At 35.8% G+C, this 22,486-nt stretch overlaps 1 protein-coding gene across 3 annotated transcripts in view; it reads left to right on the plus strand.

Moving 5' to 3' along the window:
- ZMYM4 (zinc finger MYM-type containing 4) overlaps positions 1-22,486 on the plus strand; it is a 118,815-nt gene that overhangs the window by 90,112 nt on the left and 6,217 nt on the right. For all 3 annotated transcript variants that reach the window (XM_077753094.1, XM_077753095.1, XM_077753096.1), the window contains 8 exons: positions 685-738; positions 1,130-1,309; positions 1,666-1,760; positions 8,668-8,839; positions 9,023-9,118; positions 11,192-11,343; positions 20,266-20,377; positions 21,852-22,100. In XM_077753094.1, the coding sequence (XP_077609220.1) occupies positions 685-738; positions 1,130-1,309; positions 1,666-1,760; positions 8,668-8,839; positions 9,023-9,118; positions 11,192-11,343; positions 20,266-20,377; positions 21,852-22,100 (1,110 nt within the window). The remainder of the gene's footprint in view (positions 1-684; positions 739-1,129; positions 1,310-1,665; positions 1,761-8,667; positions 8,840-9,022; positions 9,119-11,191; positions 11,344-20,265; positions 20,378-21,851; positions 22,101-22,486) is intronic.

Consider the following 22,486-nt stretch of genomic DNA (forward strand, 5'->3'; position numbering starts at 1 on the left):
TTAAGCTTTTTACTTTTAAAGTAGTTAATTGATAGAACTGTGTTCGGTTTTGTTCATGTGCTGATTGTTCATGTAACATATTTATATTCTAAGTCTAGTAGTTTTTCAGTGTAATGGTAAAGTATATTTTGGGAGGAAAAAGCAACTCAAAGAGTATTTTGTCAATTTGTAAATAAATTATATATGTGTGTGTGGTTCATGGTAAAGAAAAAAATTTCAGAAAGCACAGGAGTATAAAATCCAAAATAAAGATCTCTCTTGACATGACTTATCTCATACTGGTACCTTGGAAGTGTAACCACTTTTATGGGTCATAATTTATCTCTAATGCCTAATTTTATTAATGAATCATGCTTCCTGCATATGAAGTCTATTTTTTTATTTATTTGTTTTGAGAGACAGAGAGAGAAAGAGAGAGGGAGGGAGAGAATGAGTGGGGAAAGGGCAAAGAGAGAGGGGAACAGGATTCCAAGTGGGGCTTGAACTCATGAACCATGAAGTCATGACCTGAGCTGAAATTGAATGCTTAACCAACTGAGCCGTCCAGGTGCCCCTGCATATGAAGGCTATTTTCTTAGCACTCCGTAGTATGACTTATTTATAAAATGTAGTCATTTCATTTGAGATGCACTTTGCTTTTTGAATACATGTAAGTTGTTCAATTATGTACTTCTTTTTCTTTAGGATCCCAAACTTCTGAACAGGAGCTCTTTTTAGACACCAAGATTTTTGAAAAAGGTTTGTAATTGTACATATATTTCAGATCTTAGAAATATTATCTTCAGTCGTAGAAACCCATAAAGTGTTAGTATTCTTGGATTTAATATTTGTAATTTTAGCTCTTCATAGGGAGCATCAGATGTCTTTGATTATATGCTAATGTGTAATGAGAACAATAAAAGGTACCTCGGATAGTTGATTTTAAGGATTAATTGAGCGAATGCTTTAAAGTGTGTACCAAGAATATGAAGTCAGTTTTGTGAGGCTGGTGAAGAAGTTCACTTTTGAGTGTACCTAGTTAAATCAGCAGACATATCTTGGTTTTGTTACTCAGGGTTTCAGGAAGGTTTTTGAGCATGTATAAGGTCCATCTTATTTTGAGCATTTGTTTGTTTTCTGTATATTTCAGACCAAGGCAGTACATACAGTGGTGATCTTGAATCAGAGGCAGTATCTACGCCACATAGCTGGGAGGAAGAGTTGAATCATTATGCCTTAAAGTCAAATGCTGTGCAGGAGGCTGATTCAGAATTGAAGCAGTTCTCCAAAGGGGAAACTGAGCAGGATCTGGAAGCAGATTTTCCATCAGGTTTGTGCAACATAAAATACTCTTGATTTTAGGAGATTGGTAGAACTCTGAATTGACCTTATGAAGCAGTTAGACTGTGTGATAACCTAAGGCACAAATGGTCCCTACCGTTGAAGGTTAAATAATAAAGTGGTTAATTTTTTTTAACATTTCTTGTAGGAGGTTTCCTTCATCATTAATGAAGTTTTTAAGTGCTGTATCTTTTGTTTCTATTAAGAATAGAAGTAAGATCCTTATTTTATCACAAACAAAATAATTAATACAGTGATTACCTGATATTTTCTCCCCCTGTCTAAGTCTTTATATAAATCTGTAGTTATTTATCTCAAATTATGCTTTCTGCTTATTATTAATAGAATCATTTGACCCATTGAATAAAGGACAGGGAATCCAGGCACGTTCCCGAACAAGACGACGGCACAGAGATGGCTTCCCTCAGCCCAGACGAAGAGTAAGCAGTAGCTTAATTTTCCGAGCATTTTCTTTCCTTTGGTGTTCATTAATTCTTGCTGTTTACAAAACTCTGTAACAGCCAGGGTCACAGTATTTTATATATTGTTTTGTACAACCTAGTATTTTTGTGCCTTTAGTTTTGTTTCTTATAATCAAGAACTATATCTTTTGAATATTTTAAAGGGATGTGTAAACCTCATGTGATGATAATAGAGGTACTGAGACAAGTCTCCCAGCACAACACAGGGCAAATGCTTAGCATATGGTTGTTTTTGTTTTTGTTTTTTTGTTTTTTTTATTTTATTTTTTTTAATCTTTATTTATTCATTTTTTTTTTTGCAAATAGTTTATTGTCAAATTAGTTTCCACATAACACTCAGTGCTCATCCCCACAAGTGTCCTCCTCCATGCCCATCCCTCCTCCCCCCATAATCCATCAGTCCTCAGTTTTTGTCAGCACTCAAGAGTCTCTCATGGTTTGCCTCTCTCCCTTTCCCCCACCATTTCCCCCCTTCTTCTCCCCCATGGTCCTCTGTCAAGTTCCTCCTAATCCTCCTATACGTGCAAACATATGATATTTGTCCTTCTCTGCCTGATTTATTTCGCTCAGCATAACACCCTCAAGGTCCATCCATGTTGCTACACATGGCCAGATTTCATTCTTTCTCATTGCCATGTAGTATTCCATGATATAGATAAACCACATCTTCTTGATCCATTCGTCCGTTGATGGACACTTAGGCTCTTTCCATGTTTTAGCTATTGTGGAGAGTGCTGCTATGAACATTGGGGTACATGTGCTCCTATGCATCAGCATTTCTATATCCCTTGGGTAAGTATATGGTTGTTATTATGTAGCTGCTCAGATGTTTCTTGTGATTGTCATGGTCTGTATGATCATTATTCCTTTCCCAGCGGATAGAAGTATAACCAGGCAAGTTTACAGTTTCCTGGTGGTTTGTTACTCTGTTTTGTTACTAACCTATGTTACACTAAGTCATCTAGGACTTAGTAGGGATTGATGAGCTACTGAGCATATACTAAGTCATGGCCCAGGCTTCAGCCATATAGACACAAGTAAAGGCAGCATTCCTGCCTCTCTAAATAGCATATGATGCCACACCTGTAATGTGCCACATAATCATGAAATTTCTAGATTTATAGACCTTTATAAATGTATATGTATTATACTTGATTAACTTAAAATAATAAAAATAAATGACAGATTACTGCTGTTAAAAAAATTATCTTTTACTTTATATTTCTTCTAACAGGCTCATTTTGTTTTTATAATTGAGATGTTTTCTGTTTCTTTAAAAAGCTTTTTAAAATACTTGTATACTGTTTCTTAAAACTTCTAAATTTAGCTCTTTTTTAGTATAATGAGGTTTATTATTTTACATAATATAATATATTAGTGAGATTCATGTGGACATTTTCTCATATTGACAGGGCTTTCCCATAGTAAAATTACAAAGTAATAGCCTTATTTTTTTTAATTAGCCTTATTGAGTTATAATTGCATCTAAAAGTTCATAAATTAAAAAAAAATTTTTTTTATGTTTATTTGTGAGAGAGAGAGAGCGGGAGCGGGGAAGGGGCAGAGAGAGGGGGAGACACAGAATTGGAAGCAGGCTCCAGGCTCCGAGCTGTTAGCACAGAGCCTGACACTGGGCTCAATCCCACAAACCATGAGATCATGACCTGAGCTTAAGTCAGATGCTCAACTAATGAGCCACCTGGGCTCCCCTAAAAGTTCATAAATTTTAAGTATAATATTTGAGGGGCTCTGTCAAATATATTAAGTACATAACTACCACCACAACCATAACCCTTCTACTCTACTGAAACCTCCCCTGGGACCTCTTGTAGTTTTTCTTTTCCAGTTCTTGATAATCACCCATCTGCTTTGCAGACTGATGTCAAATGCTACTGCTTTGCCATTTCTGTAATTTCATATAAATGAAATTATGTGATTTGTAGTTTTCCCTGTCTGACTTCTTTCACTTAGCATAATGGTTTTGAGATTCATCTATGTTGTTGCATATATCAGGAAGACCATTCATTCTTTTTTATTTCTGAGTAGCATTTCGTTGAATGGAGAAACCACAGTTTAACAGTTGATGGTAATTTGGATTAGTTCCTGTTTGGGGCTATTTCAGATAGAGCTTCTGTGAACATTTTAATACAAATCTCTGTGTGAACATATCGTTTCATTTGATGAAATACACCCAGGAGGGGATTGCTAGGTCTTATTGTATGTGTATTTTTAACTTTGTAGGAAAGCTGTCAAACTGTTCTCCGGAGTAGTAAATGTATTGTTTGGAATTCCCACCAGCAGTGTATGAGTTCCAATCTGCTCCATGACTTTGCTAATACTTGCTATTTTCAGTTTTTAGTCTTTACCATTCTAGTGAATGTGTAGTCGTATGTCACTGTGGCTTTAGTTTATATTTTCCTAATAACTGATGATATTGGATATCTTTCCATGTGTATATTTGTTATTTTTATATTTTCTTTGGTACGGTTTCCATTCAAAACTCTTGCACATTTCTTAAAAAAAACTTACTGCCTTATTATTTTTTGAAAGTATTTATTTTGAAAGAGAGAGAACAAGAGCCAGCACACTTGCAAGCAGGGGAGGGGCAGAGAGAGGAGGAGAGGCAATCCCAAGCAGGCTCTTCAGTGTCATTACAAAGCCCAGTGCAGGGCTTGATCAAGCTCATGAACTGTGAGATCATGACTGAAATCAAGAGTCGGGATGCTCAACTAACTGAGCCACCCAGGTGCCCCTCTTACACATTTTTTTGGGGGGGGGGGGTTATCTTACTGTGATGTAAGTGTTCTTTATTATGAACATAATTCTTTTCTCAAACATGACTTTTGCTTCTATGCTATTGTTTTTTTTTTCTTAATGGTGAAGAACAGAACTTTCTGAATTTGTCAAAGTCCGTTTTCATCAATTTTTAATTCTTTTCTTATTCATGCTTTTAAGAATACCATGTATAAGTCTTTGCTTACCCTGTGGCAACTAAGATATTGTCTTATGTTTTGTTCTGGTTTTATACTTTAGATTTTATGTGTCTCTGATCCATTTTGAGATCATTTTTATATGTGAGTTCAGGCAAATGTCAAGGTTTATTATTATTTTTATATGTGGTATCCCATTGTTTTAGTGCCATCTGGGAAAAGTCTGTCCTTTCCCTCATTGAATTACATTGCACTTTTGTTAAATCAAATGACTATATATGTCCATCTGTTTCTGAAACTGATTCTGTTCCATTGATTTATATGTCCTTTTTAATACAGTACCAACTGTCTTGATTATTGTAGCTTTACAGTGAGTCTTGAAATCAGGAGTATAAGTCTTCCAACATTGTTGTTCATTTTCAAAAATTGTTATTCACATATCCGTATAAATTTTTGAATCAGCTTGTCAGTGTTTACAGAAAAGGCTGCTGGAACTTTGGGGGCCATTCTGAATCCATAGACCAATTTGCAGAGAATTGATACCTTAGCAATATTGAGCTGTCCAGTCTATGAAGTTGTTTTACTCCTTTATTTAGATCATTTTTAATTTCTCTTAGCAGTGTTTTATATGTTTTATTTTAAACATACTTTTGAAAATTTATCTAATAAGTATTTAAAATTTATTTTGACCCTGTTTTAAGCATTATTTTTTATTTTAAAAATTTTAGGGGGCGCCCGGGTGGCTTAGTCGGTTAAGCGTCAGACTTTCGCTCAGGTCATGATCTCGCTGTTCATGGGTTCGAGCCCCGCGTCGGGCTCTGTGCTGACTGCCAGCTCAGAGCCTGGAGCCTGTTTCAGAGTCTGTGACTCTGTCTCTCTCTGACCCTCCCCTGCTCTCTCTCTCTCTCTCTCCTAGAAATAAATAAAACATTAAATAAATAAATAAATAAAAAACAAAAATTTTAGATGTTTATTTTTGAGAGAGAGAGAGCTTGCATATGAGTAGGGGAGGGGCAGAGAGAGAAGGGGACATAGGATATGAAGCAGGCTCTGTAGTGACAGCAAGGACCCCAGTGCAGGGTCATACTTAGTAACTGTGAGATTATGAGCCAAAGTTGGACACTTAACCAAGTGAGCCACCAGATGCCCCAAGTAGTAGTATTTTTAATTTCATTTTCTAGTATTCCTCATTGTCATATAAAAATAGAGATTATTTTTTCTATATTGAGTTTATGTGTCGTGATTTTGCTCAATCAAAATCTTTAGAATTTTCTACCTAGACAGTCATATTATTTGTGAATAAAGATTGTTTTACCCTTTCCTTTCTAATATTAATGCATTTTCTTTTTTATTTTTTGATATATTGGACTAATTAGGCTCTTTAGTACAATGTTGAATATTTGTGGTGAAAGCAGATCTTCATGTCTGTTCTCAATCTTAGGGCGAGTGTTCAGTCCTGTAGTGTTTGTTTTAAAGATTTTATTTATTTATTTTAATGTTTTGTTTATTTCTGAGAGGCATACAGCGTGAGCAGGGGAGAATCAGAGAGAGAGGGAGACACAGAATCCGAAGCAGGCTCCAGGCTCTGAGCTGGCTGTCAGCACAGAGCCCAAGGCGGGGCTTGAACCCACAAACCGCAAGATCATGACCTGAGCCAAAGTCAGACACTTAACAAATTGAGCCACCCAGGCGCCCCTTAAAGATTTTATTTTTAAGTAATCTCTACACCAAACATGAGGCTCAAACTCATGATCCTGCGATCAAGAGTCACATGTTTTACTATCTGAGCCAGCCAGGTGCCCCTCAGTCTTAAAATATTAAGTAGGATATTACCTGTAAGTTTCTCGTAGATGGCCTCCATAGGTCCAGGAAGTTCTCTTCTGTTTTTAATTTGCTGAGAATTTTTTATCATGATTGTGTGTTGAACTTTGTCAGGTGACTCTCTTGTAACTATTGAAATGATCATCTGTTTTTTCTTTTCTGAACCTATTAAAATGATGACATACAGGAGCGCCTGGGTGTCTCAGTCTGTTAAGCATCTGACTCTTGGTTTTGGCATCTGACCCTTGATCTCACAGTTTGTGAGTTGGAGTTGTGAGTTTGAGCCCTGTGTTGAGCTCAACACTGACAGTGGAGAGCGTGCTTGGGATTCTCTCTCAGACTGTCTCTGCCCCTCCCTTGCTTGTGCACATGCTCTCTCTCAAAATAAATAAACTTAAAAAATTTTTTAAATGATGAAATATATTAATTATTTGAATGATAAACTAACTTTGCATTCAAGAGATGAATCTTTTGATGTTTTTATTCTTTTATATATTGCTGGATTCAGTTTGCTAATACATCATTAAGGTCTTATAAATATCTCCTTCAGAGAGATAATTGAGCTGTAGTTTTCTTGTAATGACTGGCTTTGTTCTCAGGGCATACATTGAGTTAGTATTTCCTCCTTTTTCTGTTTTCTGAAATATAATTTATATAATTACTTTATTGTTGGGTCTGAAGGGTTTTTATAGGACATTTTTAAACCATGAATTTAATGTTTGGTTGTTTAGGTTATTCATTTCTTCTGTGGTAAGCTTTATTAGTTTGTGTCTTTCAGGAAGTTTGTTCATTTCATCTGACTTGTTGAGTTCATTGGCATAACAGTGTTCACAGCATTGTCATTATCTTTTTAATGTCTGTAGGATCAGGTATTGGTAATTTGTGTTTCCTCTCTTCTTTTCTTGATCCTTCTAGCTAGAAATTTATTAAACATTTCTATCTTTTAAAAGAACCAGGTTTTGTTTTTTGTTTTTTGAGAGAATGTGAGTGGGAGAGGGAGGGGAGGGAGGGAGAGAGAGAAAGTAGGTTCCATAGCCATTGCAGAGTCTGCTGTGGGATTCAGTCTCATGACCCTGAGATCATGACCTGAGCCAAAATCAAGAGTTGGGTGCTTAACCAACTGAGCCACTCAGGTGCTCCAAGAACCAACTTGTTAATTTTATTAATTTTTCTCTATCATTTTTTCATTTTTTTTTCCTTTTATTCTTTCATTATTTTACTTTGGGTTTTAATATGGTCTTCTTTTTCTAGTTTTTTTTTTAAATTTTTTTTTAATGTTTATTTATTCTTTTGAGAGAGAGACCGAGCATGAGCGAGGCAGGGGCAGAGAGAGGCGGGGAGACACAGAATCCAAAGCAGGCTCCAGGCTCCAAGCTGTCAGCACAGAGCCTGATGTGGGGCTCAAACCCACAAACCGTGAGATCATGACCTGAGCTGAAGTTGGATTTTAATTGACTGAGCCACCTAGGTGCCCCTACTTTTCCTAGTTCCTTAAGATAAAGATAGATTATTGATTTTAGACTTATTTTTCATAGAAAGATTTTAATACTGTAAATGTCATTGTAAGCTTTAGCACTATGGGGGAAAATGATGCTTTGTTTTCATTTTCACTGAAGTTCAGAATATTTTCTCATTACATTTGTGGCTTCTTTGAGTATGAGTATTTATAAATGTGTTGGTTAATTTCCAATTTTTGAGGATTTTCTTAATATTGTACCATTACTGGTATCTGGTTTAACTTGATTATAGTTAGAGACTTTATGGAGGCTTGTTTTTTTGTCCCAGAATATGATCTACTCTTGTTTTCCATGAAATAGACCTGAGTGTTATAAACGGTTGTTCATACCTCATTGGGTGGGTCCAGTATCTGGAGCATAGTGAGTACCCAAGTGTTAGTAATCATTACAGTTCTGCATTTTAACTCTCTCTTTTTCTTTTCTCATATGGATTGGGTTAACCTTTAAAGCTCTTTCTAGCTTTAAGAATTCTGAATCTTTAGGATCTAATAATAAATTGCATATTATGTAAATTTATTCCCTTCTTTCTTTGAGAACTTGTTTCTTAAAGATTCAAAACTAAATTTTATATTCTGTAAATTTTTGGAATTCTTACAGGGACGGAAGAAGTCTATAGTGGCTGTGGAGCCCAGAAGTCTTATTCAAGGAGCTTTTCAGGGGTGCTCAGTGTCTGGGATGACACTGAAATACATGTACGGGGTAAATGCCTGGAAGAACTGGGTTCAGTGGAAAAATGCCAAGGAAGAGCAGGGTGATCTGAAATGTGGCGGTAAATACACAGCATGAATTTGTATCTTAATTAAGGGGCTTGGGGGGTTGAGTGTAAGTCATTAGTGTACACAGAAGGGATAACATACTAGGTCAAAAATCCCATAAAACTATGGTTTTGGCTTAATTAAAAATTTTCCCCACTTATATTTAAACTTCTTATTTCTTTTTCTCTCCTTGTCAGGTGTTGAACATGCTGCATCTAGCCCATGTTCTGACCCTTTAGGAAGTGCTCAAGACCATGCCCTGTCTCAAGAATCCTCAGAGCCAGGCTGTAGAGGTAAAAATCATTTCTCTGCTTGTAGTCTGAATTCTCTGAATCACTTTTAATATTATTGTTGATTTAAAATTTGTAAATGGAATATTTAAAATTTGAAGTGTTATGGTAAAAGAGAGAAATTAATATCCTACTCTCAGTTATAAAGAGCTTGTTATAAAGGTAAGGTTGTATGGGCATGAATTTGTTATGCAAATATGAGGAATTTTGTTCCTTTTTCTGACACTGTGCAGGTGGCTCAAATCTGCTTTCTTGAGCCCTGTATCTGTAACCTACCCCACATGGGACTTCTTTTGTTGGTGGTGGTGTTGAGAAAAGTACCTGGAAAAGCCTTGCCTCTTCTGTAGAAATTTTTCCTAATAACAAGCTCTGTGAGACTATTCAGGTGCTGGGAAACTTGGAACCCGATAAAACACTCCACACAGGACAACAGTGTATAATTTTAGAGTCCACTTTAACTGCTCTCCCCCCTTCCCCCTACTCCCTGGTTTTGAAATTCCTACTCTAAACTTATGTTTTCATTTTATGTTTTCCTTTTTTATTATCTTTGTTTTATGTAAGATACCATAATCTTTGTGGAATGAGATAGAGCAGGAATGGATGAGTATGTCTTTGTCACTAGGGTTTTTTTTTGTTTTTGTTTTTGTTTTTTTTGTTTTTGTTTTTGTTTTTGCCTCTTTCCAACTATACCTTCTTTCTAACAGCAGAGTAATTGCATGCACTCTTGGCTTCACCTCAGTCTATCCTTCTGGCTTTTGGGTACATGTCACTCTGCTTATTGGAGCACTTAGTGGCTTCTGTGGTCTATGACTCATTCAGTTCCTACAGATCAAGTGTAATCTCTACAGAGTGATATAAATAATACTCCTCTTATGTACTTTTATTAGTTCCTTTACCAACCACTTTGAGCCATAGCACTCTTTGTATTAAAAAGGAAAGAAGGGTAATGAGAATGGAGAGGTAATACTATATTAGACTACCAGGTCTAAGTGTAATAGCCACAGGGGATGCCTACTCATTTTTGCTACTCGTTCGTCAAAATAATATATACTTAATGAATTTATGTGCTAGGTATGTACCAGACATAGTGGATAGTGCCTTGGTGAAAAGGTCAAACATGGGCCTTGCTCTCTGAGCCACCACTTTTACCTTTTACAAAATCAAATCAGGGGAACTCAAGTATATTTTTGGAAACATGATATCTGTCTCAATGCAGAGGAGCAATGACTAGAAAGAATGTTTCAATTCTAATCTGAATTGAAGTAGGATCTCTACTGAAGTCGTATCTCTACAAATCAAACTGGGTTAACTCTCCTGGTAAAATTAATTCAATTCTTAGTTGTTTTCAGAGCCTTAATATGCTGTGTGAGGTTTACCATGATCTGCCCCCATCTGCCCTTCTTGATTTTCTCCTGTACATCTAAATCCCCTGAACCGTTTCATTTTTTGTGTGTTCTAGCATTTCTAAGGACATAAAATTATTATGTTATTTGAAGTGTTCTGTATGCAAATATCTGAATTAGAGAAAGTTAAATAGCATTTTTATGCAGATATTCTCAGAACTTTTAATAAGCCTTTTCTATACCATTGTGAATTCTTTAGAGGTAGATATAATATCCTGCTGTTTTCCAAATTTATTAGATCTTAGAAACCCAGTCTTCTCTAGCTCCCATTTGCTAGTATTTGTGGAATATGCTGTGGGAAATTTTTTTATATCCTGAGATTGGAATTCTTCATTCACCTGTTAAATTCTTCACTTTTCAAGGTCTGACTTAGTGTCGCATCCTCCAGAATCTCACCTGACCCTTCCCTGTTAGATGTTCCTCATTTGCTTTCCTAGAATCCTTCTTAAATAAAACCTCTGTCATAACACCTGTTACACCAGGTGCACTGCATTGTTTTCATTTCTTTAACCGAAAAAGCCCTGAGAGCTGGATTTGTCTGTAATCCGTGTACTCACCAGTGTTCACCACAATGCCTTGGGACACAGTAGTAGTCAGTGTTTTTCAGTGAATAAAGTTATGTTACTGTGTTTCTTATAAGTTAATATTTCAGATGTTTTCTACCTTTCCATAGTCCGTTCTATCAAGCTGAAGGAAGATATTCTGTCCTGCACTTTTGCTGAGTTGAGTTTGGGTTTATGCCAGTTTATCCAAGAGGTGCGGAGACCAAATGGTGAAAAATATGATCCAGACAGTATCTTATACTTGTGCCTTGGAATTCAGCAGGTATCAAATTCAGTAATTGTTCTAAAATGTATTGCATTTTTAATAATTCTGATAGAACTTCTGATTCAAGCTGAAAAATTATAGTGTATATTGGTTGTTTGGTATTTTTTTTATATTCTGTTCTTAATGAACCACTGACCCTCATTTAAAAGTCTTCATCACAGAGCTTTTTTTAAGCCAAATTGAGACTCTTAGTAGAATAACAGAAAATGAGGGTGGTGCATTTAATTATTAAGTGGACAAAAAAGGCAAAAATAGCGAATTCACGAAAAAGTACAGGTAACTGTGTATATCATATATATATATATGTATGTACTTTAAATGCATATTAAAATAACAGGTTACCATTTTTTGTCTATCACATTAGCAAGAATAAAATAATTATGGCACTTCTTTTTGATAGGAGTTCTGTGAGAAGAACCTTCTCACAGCCTTCATAGCTGGTCGTAATTAGTACACACTTGAGCATATGTTTCAGGAATGTTTTTGAATGTTCATACTCTTTCACTAGTAGTTCACTTTTGGGTAGTCTGTCAAAGCTGATATAATTCAGACATCATTTGCACAAAATTGGAAATATCCTCAGGGCCGCCAGAGTGTTATGTTTAAGTAAATTACAGTATATTTATAAAGTGTATTACGTAGCCAATAAAAATTGTTTACAAAGTAACATCTAGAAATGTAAAAATATTAATATTAAACCATTAAATGAACAAAACCAGAGTATGAATACATGTTAACATACAGTGATTTAAAAACCAATCCTATAAATACATAGTAAAATGAAGTGTGCAAAAAAATGTTGACAGCGGTTATCGTGGTTATCATCTCAGGTTGGTAGTGCCCTGGGTGTTGTTGACTTTTCTTTTCTCGATTTGTGAAGTTTTCTTCCACTTGTACGATGGGGCAGGAGGGGTTCTTTTATTTAGGCATTTATTCTTAAAGTTTATTTTTTAATTCTGAAAGTAGTTTGTGCTTAATGTAACTGTTAGAACAGTAAGTGCATATAAGGAAAATTTTGTCTCTTCCTATTCCCAGTCTCTGTGGTAACCAGTATTGCATTATCTGTCATTTGTGTACCTTCTTCTGTGCTATACATTTATGCATGTGAATAGATGTTAGTCTTGTCTTGCTTACTGTTTAGCAAAACAGGGCTCATACCATACACATTTTCTTGCACATTTTTAAAAAGAATTTAAATGTTTATTATTTTGAGAGAGGGAATATGCACATAAGTGGGGAAGGGGCAGAGAGAGAGAGAGAGAGAGAGAGAGAGAGAGAGAGAGAGAGAGAGAATTCCAAGCATGCTCTGCTCTGTCAGCATAGAGCCTGACGCAGGGTTCAGTTTCATGAATCATGAGATCATGACCTGAGCTGAGATCAAGAATCCGACGCTTAGTCTTCTGAACCACCCAGGCACCCCCTGCAGTTTTTTTTTCCCAATCTACTTATCCCTCTAGATGAATATAAATCAAGTTCCCTCCCTTTATAAAAGAAAGCTGCACAATACTGCAGAGTATGAATATACCAGTTATTCACCCTTTTTTCTTTTATATATTCAGGCTTTCCCCCCTTATTCTTATAAGCAGTGTTTGAGTAACTATTTTGTTTGCATATCTGATGAACTGGTGCTTTTATTTTTAGGTTAAAGCATATATAGATTTCTAATTTTAAGATGTTTTCAGATTCCTTTCGAGAATGATTATAGTAATTTACAGTTTTACCAGCAGTATTGTGATTGGCCATTTCTTGAATTCTCCTTACCACTCCTCTTTTTAATGTTTATTATTTTGCTGGATTAAATAAATGGCATCTGGTGGCTCCAGTTTGTATTTTCCAATTTTTATAAAGTAGAATGTCTTTGTATGCTGTTGGTGATTTGGATTTTTCCTTTCTTTCTGTAGGATCTCTTTTATGCTGGGGATATGAACGCTAATGTAAATGCTTGAAATAAACTTTTCTAGTGTATATTTGTCTTTCAGTTTTTGTTTATATTTTTTTGTTTATATTATGTTTTGCCATTCAGAAAGCTTTCCTTTTTACATAGTTTAATATGCGTTTATTTTATAATTCTTGGTTTTTCTGGTTTTGCTTAGGATGGTCTTCCTACTTAAATGTTTATTTAAATTCTCAAATTTCCTTCTAAAATACTTGTTTTTTTTAGATTGACATCTTTAATACATCTAAAATTCATTTTTGTACATGATATAAGTATCTTCCTGATTAATAACATTTATGATGGGTTATCTAGTTACACAGGCAACATTCATTTTCCCCACAGAATCTAAATATAACCTTTGTTATTTAACTGTTGTTCCCATTATATTTTGATACAATTTCTAGATGATACAAGAGATTTTTAAAATTGGCATACGAGGGGTGCCTGGGTGGTTCAGTTGGTTCAGCATACGACCTCAGCATTCAGCTCAGGTCATGTTCAGGGTTTTGGGATTGAGTCCCATACTCAGCATGGATCCTACTTAAGATATTCTCTCTCTTTCTCTCTCTCTCTCTTTCCCTTTCCCTCTGTCTCTGTCTCTCTCTCTCCCTCCCTCTTCCTCTCCCTCTCCCTCTCCCTCTCTCCCTCTCTCCTCTCCCTCTGTCCTCTCCTCCCTCTCCTCTCTCTCCCTCTCTCCCCCCTTTTCCCTCTCCCTCTCCCTCTATCCCTCTTTCTTCCTTTCTCCCATTCTTTCTCTCTCTTTCTCTCTCTCCCTCCCTCCCTCCACTTGCACTCTCTCTCTAAAATAAAAAGAAAACAAAAAAGAAAACCAACGTATGAGAGGAGTTTTATAGGCTCTTTAAATCAAAATTTATTGATCACTTACTATGTGCCACATGTGCATTTTGGTTAAGTAAAAATTTTGAAGATTCTAAACACTTCCTGAACTTTTAGAATTTATGATATTATGGATCTAAAGAACATTTTTTCATTTTATCAGTGCAAATGTCAAGGAGTAAGACGTAGTGTGGCAATGATTCATATTCTGACTTGAACATAATCAAAACATGTGCCCATTGCTGTGATTTCAGTCACAAACCTTTGCTTTAAATATCAGATACTCTGCTATGTGTAAAATATACCCTAATTTGTGAGACAAATCATAACCTTATAAAAGTTTTTTCTAGTATATTTATCCTGTTGTTTATATTAAGAAATGACTTTTATAATAATACTATTAAAAAGAGGTTGTAAGTTAACAATATTTACCTATAGGTGATTAGGAAGTAAATATTATAAACCTTTTACCAGTTTGGACAAGAAATAAACTTTCCTTAACTGTAAGGAATTTTAAAATGTAACTTAAGCTAACATCTCAGCTGTGCTTCCTCTTTTTTTTTCTGATTATAAAAATGATTATGCTAATTGTGAAGAATTTTGTAAATACATAAAAGTGTAAAGAAATAAACTAAACTCAACCATAATATCAACACCTGTACCACCACTGTTAACATTAGCAAAAAAGAAGATAATTGGCAAAAGAAACAAATAGGCAAATAACAAAATGAGCACACAGCTAACAGGCAAAATGTGTTAGGAATGTCTAACAATCATTTACTGTGTATGCTGTGTATTACTAATATAAGGTTATTTCATATATTAACTCATTTCACTTGTTAGTGTGCTCCTCTGAGGCATAAGGACTATTATCACCATTTTCCTTTGAGGCACAGTGAATTAAAATCTGGCCTATGGTCTGAAATGTAGTAAGTGGCAGGGCCAGAATGTGAATCCCGGTAGTTTATTTTCAGAATTCGTTCTTAAGATCACTGTGTTGGACTGTCTCCCTAATGTAAAATATTACTCAACTATAATCAAGGAAAAATGTCACCCATTAGACTGATTAAATATTGAAAGATTGAGAAGTTCAATACCAAGTATTAGTAACAGCATATGTATACTGTTGGAGGCCTTCACAGAGGGCTTAGTTGATGTGACGAATAAAACTTTAAATACATGTAGATTCGGGTGGCTTCTGACTTTGGCTCAGGTCATGATCTCACAGTTCATGAGTTCGAGCCCCGCATTGGGTTCTGTGCTGACAGCTCAGAGCCTGGAGCCTGCTTCTGATTTCTGTGTCTCCCTCTTTCTCTGCCCCTCCCTTGCTCACACTTTGTCGCTCTCTCCCTCAAAAATAAACAAACATTTAAAAAAAAAAATGCATGTAGATTCTTCAGTGTAGCAGATCCATTGATCAGTATTCCTCTCCAAAGAAATACATACATGTACATAGACATGTACTGGTATTTTTATTATAACATTGTTTTCAACAGCCAAAAGTTGGAAACCACGTAAGTGTTCATCAAAACAGTAATGTTCAGTCACTATAATATGTCTATACTGTTGAATACCATGCAATGGTTAAAAAGCAATGAATTGCTCTTCTACATTTTTGCATGAAAAACTCTTAGAGACATTAAAAAAATTCTTTTAATGTTTATTTGCTTTTGAGAGAGAGAGTGTATGTGTTAGTGGGCGAGGGCCAGAGATAGAGGGAGACACAGAAGCTGAAGCAGGATCCAGCTTCAGCTGGAACTTGTGAACCATGAGCTCATGACCTGTGGCAAAGTCAGACACTTAACCAACCAAGCTACTCAGGTGCCCCCGAGACATATATTTTTAAAGTAACTTGCACAACTATGTGTTGCACAATATTTATTTATATAGTGGGGGAAAAAAAACATAAAGCTTACCATTTTAAAGTGTACAGTTCATGGTGGGAATGTAAACTGGTACAGCCCCTCTGGAAAACAGTGTGGAGGTTCCTCAGGAAACTAACAATAGAACTCCCCTATGACCCAGCAATAGCACTGCTAGGAATTTACCCAAGGGATACAGAAATGCTGAGGCATAGGAGCACATGTACCCCAATGTTCATAGCAGCGCTCTCCACAATAGCTAAAACATGGAAAGAGCCTGAGTGTCCATCAACAGATGAATGGATCAAGAAGATGTGGTTTATCTATACCATCGAATACTACACGGCAATGAGAAAGAATGAAATCTGGCCATGGGTAGCAACATGGATGGACCTTGAGGGTGTTATGCTGAGCGAAATAAGTCAGGCAGAGAAGGACAGATACCATATGTTTGCACGTATAGGAGGATTAGGAGGAACTTGACGGAGGAACAAGGGGGAGAAGAAGGGCGGAAATGGTGGGGGAAAGGGAGAGAGGCAAACCATGAGAGACTCTTGAATGCTGAGAAACAAACTGAGGACTGATGGATGTGGGGGGTTGGGGGGGATGGGCATGGAGGAGGACACTTATGGGGATGAGCACTGAGTGTTAGGTGGAAACTAATTTGACAATAAGCTATTTGTAAAAAAAAATAAAAATAATAAAGTGTACAGTTCAGTGCCATTAAGTACATTCATGATGTTGTGCAATTGTCATCACTGTGTTTTTCTAAAACTTTAATACCCTAGTACCCATTAAGCAGACACTCCCTATTACCTCCTTTGCTTAGTCCCCAGCTACCATAAATCTGCTTTCTATTTGTATGGATTTGCTTGTTCTGGATATATCATACAAATAGTGTTATACAATTATGTGGCCTTTAGTGTTTTGGTTTTTCCCAGGTTCACCTATGTTGTAGCATGCAGTACCTTTTTAAAGCTGAATTATTTCATTCTTGGATATACCACATTTTGTTTATCCATTCATCTGTTTGTAGATATTTATTTCTACCTTTTTACTTATTACAAATAGTGAATGATAATACTCTGGTTTCTCTTCAGATCGCGTAAATCTTTTACCTTTTACAATGATACTGTGAATATTCATGTACAAGTTTTTGTTTGAACACCGGTGTTCAGTTCTTTTGGGCCTTAGCCTGCAAGTAGAACCACATGGTCATATAAACTCTATGATTAGCTTGTTGAGGAGCCACCAAAACAGTTTCCACACTGACTGCACCATTTTACATTCCCAGCAGCAGCATATGAAGGTTCTGTTATCTCCATATCCTTGCCAACATTTGTTACTTTCCTTTTTCTTTTTTAAGTCATCTGATGGGGGTATGAGGTAGTATCGTTATTGTTTCGATTTGCATTTTCCTAATGACTAATATCACTGAGGATTTTTTCCTGTACTTGTTGGCCATTTGTATATCCTCTTTGTATAAATATTTAAGTCCTTTACTCCATTTTTTAAATTTGTTGTTTGTCTTTTTCTTGTTGAGTTGTAGGATTTCTTTATATATTCTGGATATTAAGCTGTCAGATGTGATTTGCAAATATTTTTTCTTAGTCTCTGAGTTTTCACTCTTCTTGGTAGTATACTTTGATGAACAGATATTTTGAATTTTGATGAAGTTGTTTATTTTTTCCATTGCTTGTGCTTTTGGTGTTATTATCTAAGAATCCATTGTCAAACTGAAGTTCATGAAGATTTACCTCTATGCCTTCTTTTAAGTTTTATGGCTTTTAGCTCGTATGTTTAAGTCATTGATCCATTTGAATTCATTTTTATATTCATGTAAGGTAGGGATGCATCTGTCTTAGGGATAACTGTATATGTGGCTATCCAGTCTTCCCACCACCATTTATTGAAGAGACTGTTCTTTCTCTATTGAACAGTCTTGACATCCTTGTTGAAAAACATTTGACTAAATTTATGTGTTTATTTTGGACTCTCAATTCTGATACATTGCCCTATATGGGTATTCATATATTGATACACACTATTTTGATTACTGTTGTTTGTAGTAAATTTTGAAATAGGGAAACAAGGATTTGTTTGGTGATTTGAAGTTCCTTGCAATTCCATACAAATTTTATGATTGGCCTTTTCCTTCCTTTCTGCAAAAAAAAAAAAAAAAAAGAAGCCATTGAGATTTTGATTAGGATTGAACTGAATCTTTAGAGTGCTTTGGGGAATTTTGCCATTTTAACAACATTATCTTTAGATCCTTGAATATGGGATGTTTTACTTAGGTATTTAATTTCTTAGCGGTTTTGTTTTTATTTTGCTTTTGGAGTTGTTTTTTTTGTAGTTTTAGATGTATAAGTATAGATAAGTAAAGATGTATAAGTCAGGTACCTCCTTGAATTTATTCTTAAGTATTCTTTCTGATACGCTCGTAAATTGAATTGTTTTCTTAATTTCCTTTTTGGATTATTCATTGCAGGTGATTTTTATTTTGCTTGTATCCTATAATTTTGCTGCATTCATTTATTGACTGTAGTAACAATTTCGTGTGTGTATTCTTTAGAATTTTCTCTACATAGGCTCATGTTATTTGTAAATAGAGATATTTTTACTCCTTAGGACCTTGCCTGTTTGAATGCCTTTTATTTGTTTTTCCTGCCTGATTACTCTGGCTAGGACTTTATGTACAATAATGAAAGTGGCAAGAACAGGCAGTTTTGTCTTGTTCCTAATCTAAGGTGGAAGTAATTTTTTTTAATGTTTTATTTATTTCTGAGAGAGAGAGAGAGACAGCGTGAGCAGGGGAGGGTCAGAGAGAGAGGGAGACACAGAATCTGAAACAGGCTCCAGGCTCTGAGCTGGCTGTCAGCACAGAGCCCGATGTAGGGCTCGAACCCACGAACTGCGAGATCATGACCTGACCCAAAGTCAGATGCTTAACTGAGCCACCCAGGTGCCCCATGGAAGTAATTTTAAAAACATGGATTTTATATGTACTCATATTGTTTGAGTAAATGCATAAAATTCAATTATGTATGTTTCTAATGGTTAGTGAGTTGGGAGTATGTCATTCTTCTACTTTTTCTATATTCTAAACTTTTTCCATAATGAAGATGTATTATTTATCAGTTGTGAAAATAACTTTAAAAGAAAAAGATGAATACTTCTCAACAGTAAAACTATAATCTGGCAATGGCATGAATTGCCTTTGAAGAGGCCTATAAAAATGCATGTTGAAATGGTATATAATTTTTATTAGCCAGAAAAAATTTAACTGGCAGTACAATTTTTCTCCAAGTTATACAGATAGAAAAGCAGGAAACCAAAGTAGCCATAGATAAATTAAAAATACCAGATCTTAAAAACACCAAAAGATTTTTAAGCCCATGATTATACCTTGTGTTGTGTTATTCTGTAAACCTGCCCTGTGCCCTCAAGATGTTTTTCAGCAATACTTTACCTAAACTGTTTCTTGTTTCTCCATTCTGTGATATGGTTCTTGAGGGTTATAATTAGCATAACCTGTATAACCTGTAATTAGCATTACATCCTGTAATTAGACTTGAACTTTTTGAAGTCTGGGTTGTTGGGTAGCAAGTTGAGAGCTGTAGTTTAAAATTTGGGTATCCTCAGGTCACCTGACACTAGCTAACTGTATTATTTCAGGAAGTGATCTTGTAACTATGCTAAAAAAAACCCACAAACTTCTGAGAGCACATTTGCAGATAGATCCTGTGAATTCAAAAATGATTTGGAAAATACCAAACTAGAACCAGTTTTTTGTATATCAGTTTTATGAACTGAGAAAATTTTACTTTGCAAGCTTAGTGCTTGAGATCAGGATAGTTCATATGAAAAGGAATTTATAGGGGCACCTGGTGGCTCAGGTGGTTAAGTATCCGACTTTGGCTCAGNCCAACTCTTGGTTTCAACTCAGATCATGATCTCATGGCTTCACGGGTTTGAGCCCCACATTGGTCTCCATTCTGACAGCATGGACCCTGCTTGGGTTTCTCTCTCTGCCCCTCCCCCATCCATGCTATCTCTGTCTCTCCCAAAATAAATAAATAAACTTAAGAAAGGAAGGAAGAAGAAAGAAAGAAAAAGACCTTTATAGCTTGAATCCTGGTATTTTAAGATGTGTTTTTAAAACCATTTACAACTTTAAGGGCAAAAATTAAGGGTGAACTTTATTCCTTAAAGTAATCTTTAAGAAAAACAACTTGTGTTTTATTTGTATCAACATATATGTTTCTATTTTTTCTCTTGTAGTACCTGTTTGAAAATGGTAGAATAGATAACATTTTTACTGAGCCCTATTCCAGATTTATGATTGAACTTACCAAACTCTTGAAAATATGGGAACCTACAATACTTCCTAATGGTAAGATGCTAATTTTTTATTTTGATTCTTTTCATAATATGCCTTCTTAAGTTGCTTAATTTTTATGACTATCTTTTTGTAAACTGTTCATTTATATTTCTGTCTTAATTTATAAGATACTTGGAGTGTTGAGGAGAATGTCTTTGGCTTATTATTTTAGTAAAATTATAACTTCCATACAGTGTATGTGTAGGTACATACTATTGAAAATAAAAAACAACTGGAGGTTGTATTTACTTTTTAGAAACCATTTTTGGTCTGGTAGTGGGGGTGTAGTTTTACACTGTACCAGTAGCTGGCATATACTTTACTTGTAGAAGTGGTCCTTCTTCAGTCTATTATAAATACTTCAGTATTATTATAAGTACCCTGTATGGGTTATTACAAGCGTTAATTCTTCATCCTTGAATTGTCTTTGACCATAAATTGTTGGATAGGTCCCTGTTTTACTCCTACTCTTAACGCTCCTTGGCTGTGAATGGAGAGATTGAATGTGATGTTCAGGAATTTGTGCCCCTTTGGTTGGGCTGTAGAGCAACTTTGAAGGATTCTGAGTGGAGTGGTGGCTTGATGCAGTTAGCATCCAAAGAGGCAGCTAGGGAGATAGACTTGGAAATAATAAATTCGTGTTTATGGTTAGGCTCCCAAGAATAGAATGCGTAAGCAGCAAAGAGGATTGTTGAGAGAACACAGGGGAACACCTGCATTTTAACGGCTATCATGAGGAGTGTACGTTTACCAGTATACTCATCTTAATTCTTCTGTAAGACATCTGCTTTTTGAGAAAAATCCCATAAAATCCTCATGAAGTAACCACTCTTAAATGTAAATTTAAAATAAGAGGGAGGGTGAAGGAGGGAGAGAGCTATCTGCCTTCTAATGATCTTAGCTAAAATAAAACTGAACCAGTAAACAGTAAGCCTTATGCTCTCAAACAGGAGTCTACAAACTGCTTAATCTGGCCTGCTGCCTCTTTTTGCATAGTCCATGAGCTAAAAATGGTAAGGGAAAAAAAATGTAGAGTAATATTTTGTGGTAAATGAAAATTATATAAATTTCAGATTTGTGTGTATAATTAAATTTTATTGATATATAGCCACACCTATTTGTTTATGTGTTGTCTGGTCTGCGGCTCCTTATCTTCAATAACGGCAGAGTTGTTCAGAGCCTGTATGGACCATAGTACTTAAAATATTTACCATCTGGCTCTTTACAGAAAAAGTTTGCCAAACCCTGGTCTAAAATAACAATAGATGAAAACTGCTTCGGGGGATTGCTCCCAGTGTCTGCCTCAGTGGAATCCTCCTTTGTTTCTTTTACAGGGCCTTTTCTGGTTTTCCATGTAAGGAAGAGGGGGAAAGATGGGAGCAATTGGTTATTTCCTTTATATCTTCCTGTCTGAGAACTGGAGAAATTACTTAGTCCTATTTAGCAGGAGCTTAGTACTGTTACTTCTGTCCTCCTTCTGGTGCAGGTTACATGTTCTCTCGCATTGAAGAAGAGCATTTGTGGGAATGCAAACAGCTGGGCGCTTACTCACCAATTGTCCTCTTGAACACCCTCCTTTTCTTCAATACCAAATACTTTCAACTCAAGAATGTTACTGAGCACTTGAAGCTTTCCTTTGCCCATGTGATGAGACGGACCAGGACTCTGAAGTATAGCACCAAGATGACCTATCTGAGGTTCTTCCCACCTTTACAAAAGCAGGAGTCAGAACCAGGTGTGTGGTGGAGTTTGTGAGATTTCTATTTGAAGTCCTGTTAGAATTCAGATAGAGACTTACCGCAGCAGGGCAACTGTAAATTCTAGACCTGGAAGAGTATAACTTTAGTTTAATATTTATATGCTTTTTTATTGTCGGGGCTAAGTTAAAGACTTGCCACAAAATGAGGAATCACTTGCCTTTCTATACTTTTATTGGCTTTTAAATTAGAAATTCTGATTTAATTGGTCAAGAGTAGAGTCCAAATAATCTGCATTTTTTCTTTTTTTTTTTAATGTTTATTTTTGAGAGAGAGAGTACGAGCAAGGGGGAAACAGAGAGAGAGGGAGACACAGAATCTGAAGCAGGCTCCAGGCTCCAAACTGTCAGCCCAGAGCCCGATG

The sequence above is a fragment of the Crocuta crocuta genome, unplaced genomic scaffold, assembly GCF_008692635.1.
Source record: "Crocuta crocuta isolate KB4526 unplaced genomic scaffold, BGI_CrCroc_1.0 scaffold303, whole genome shotgun sequence".
Taxonomy (NCBI): domain Eukaryota; kingdom Metazoa; phylum Chordata; class Mammalia; order Carnivora; family Hyaenidae; genus Crocuta; species Crocuta crocuta.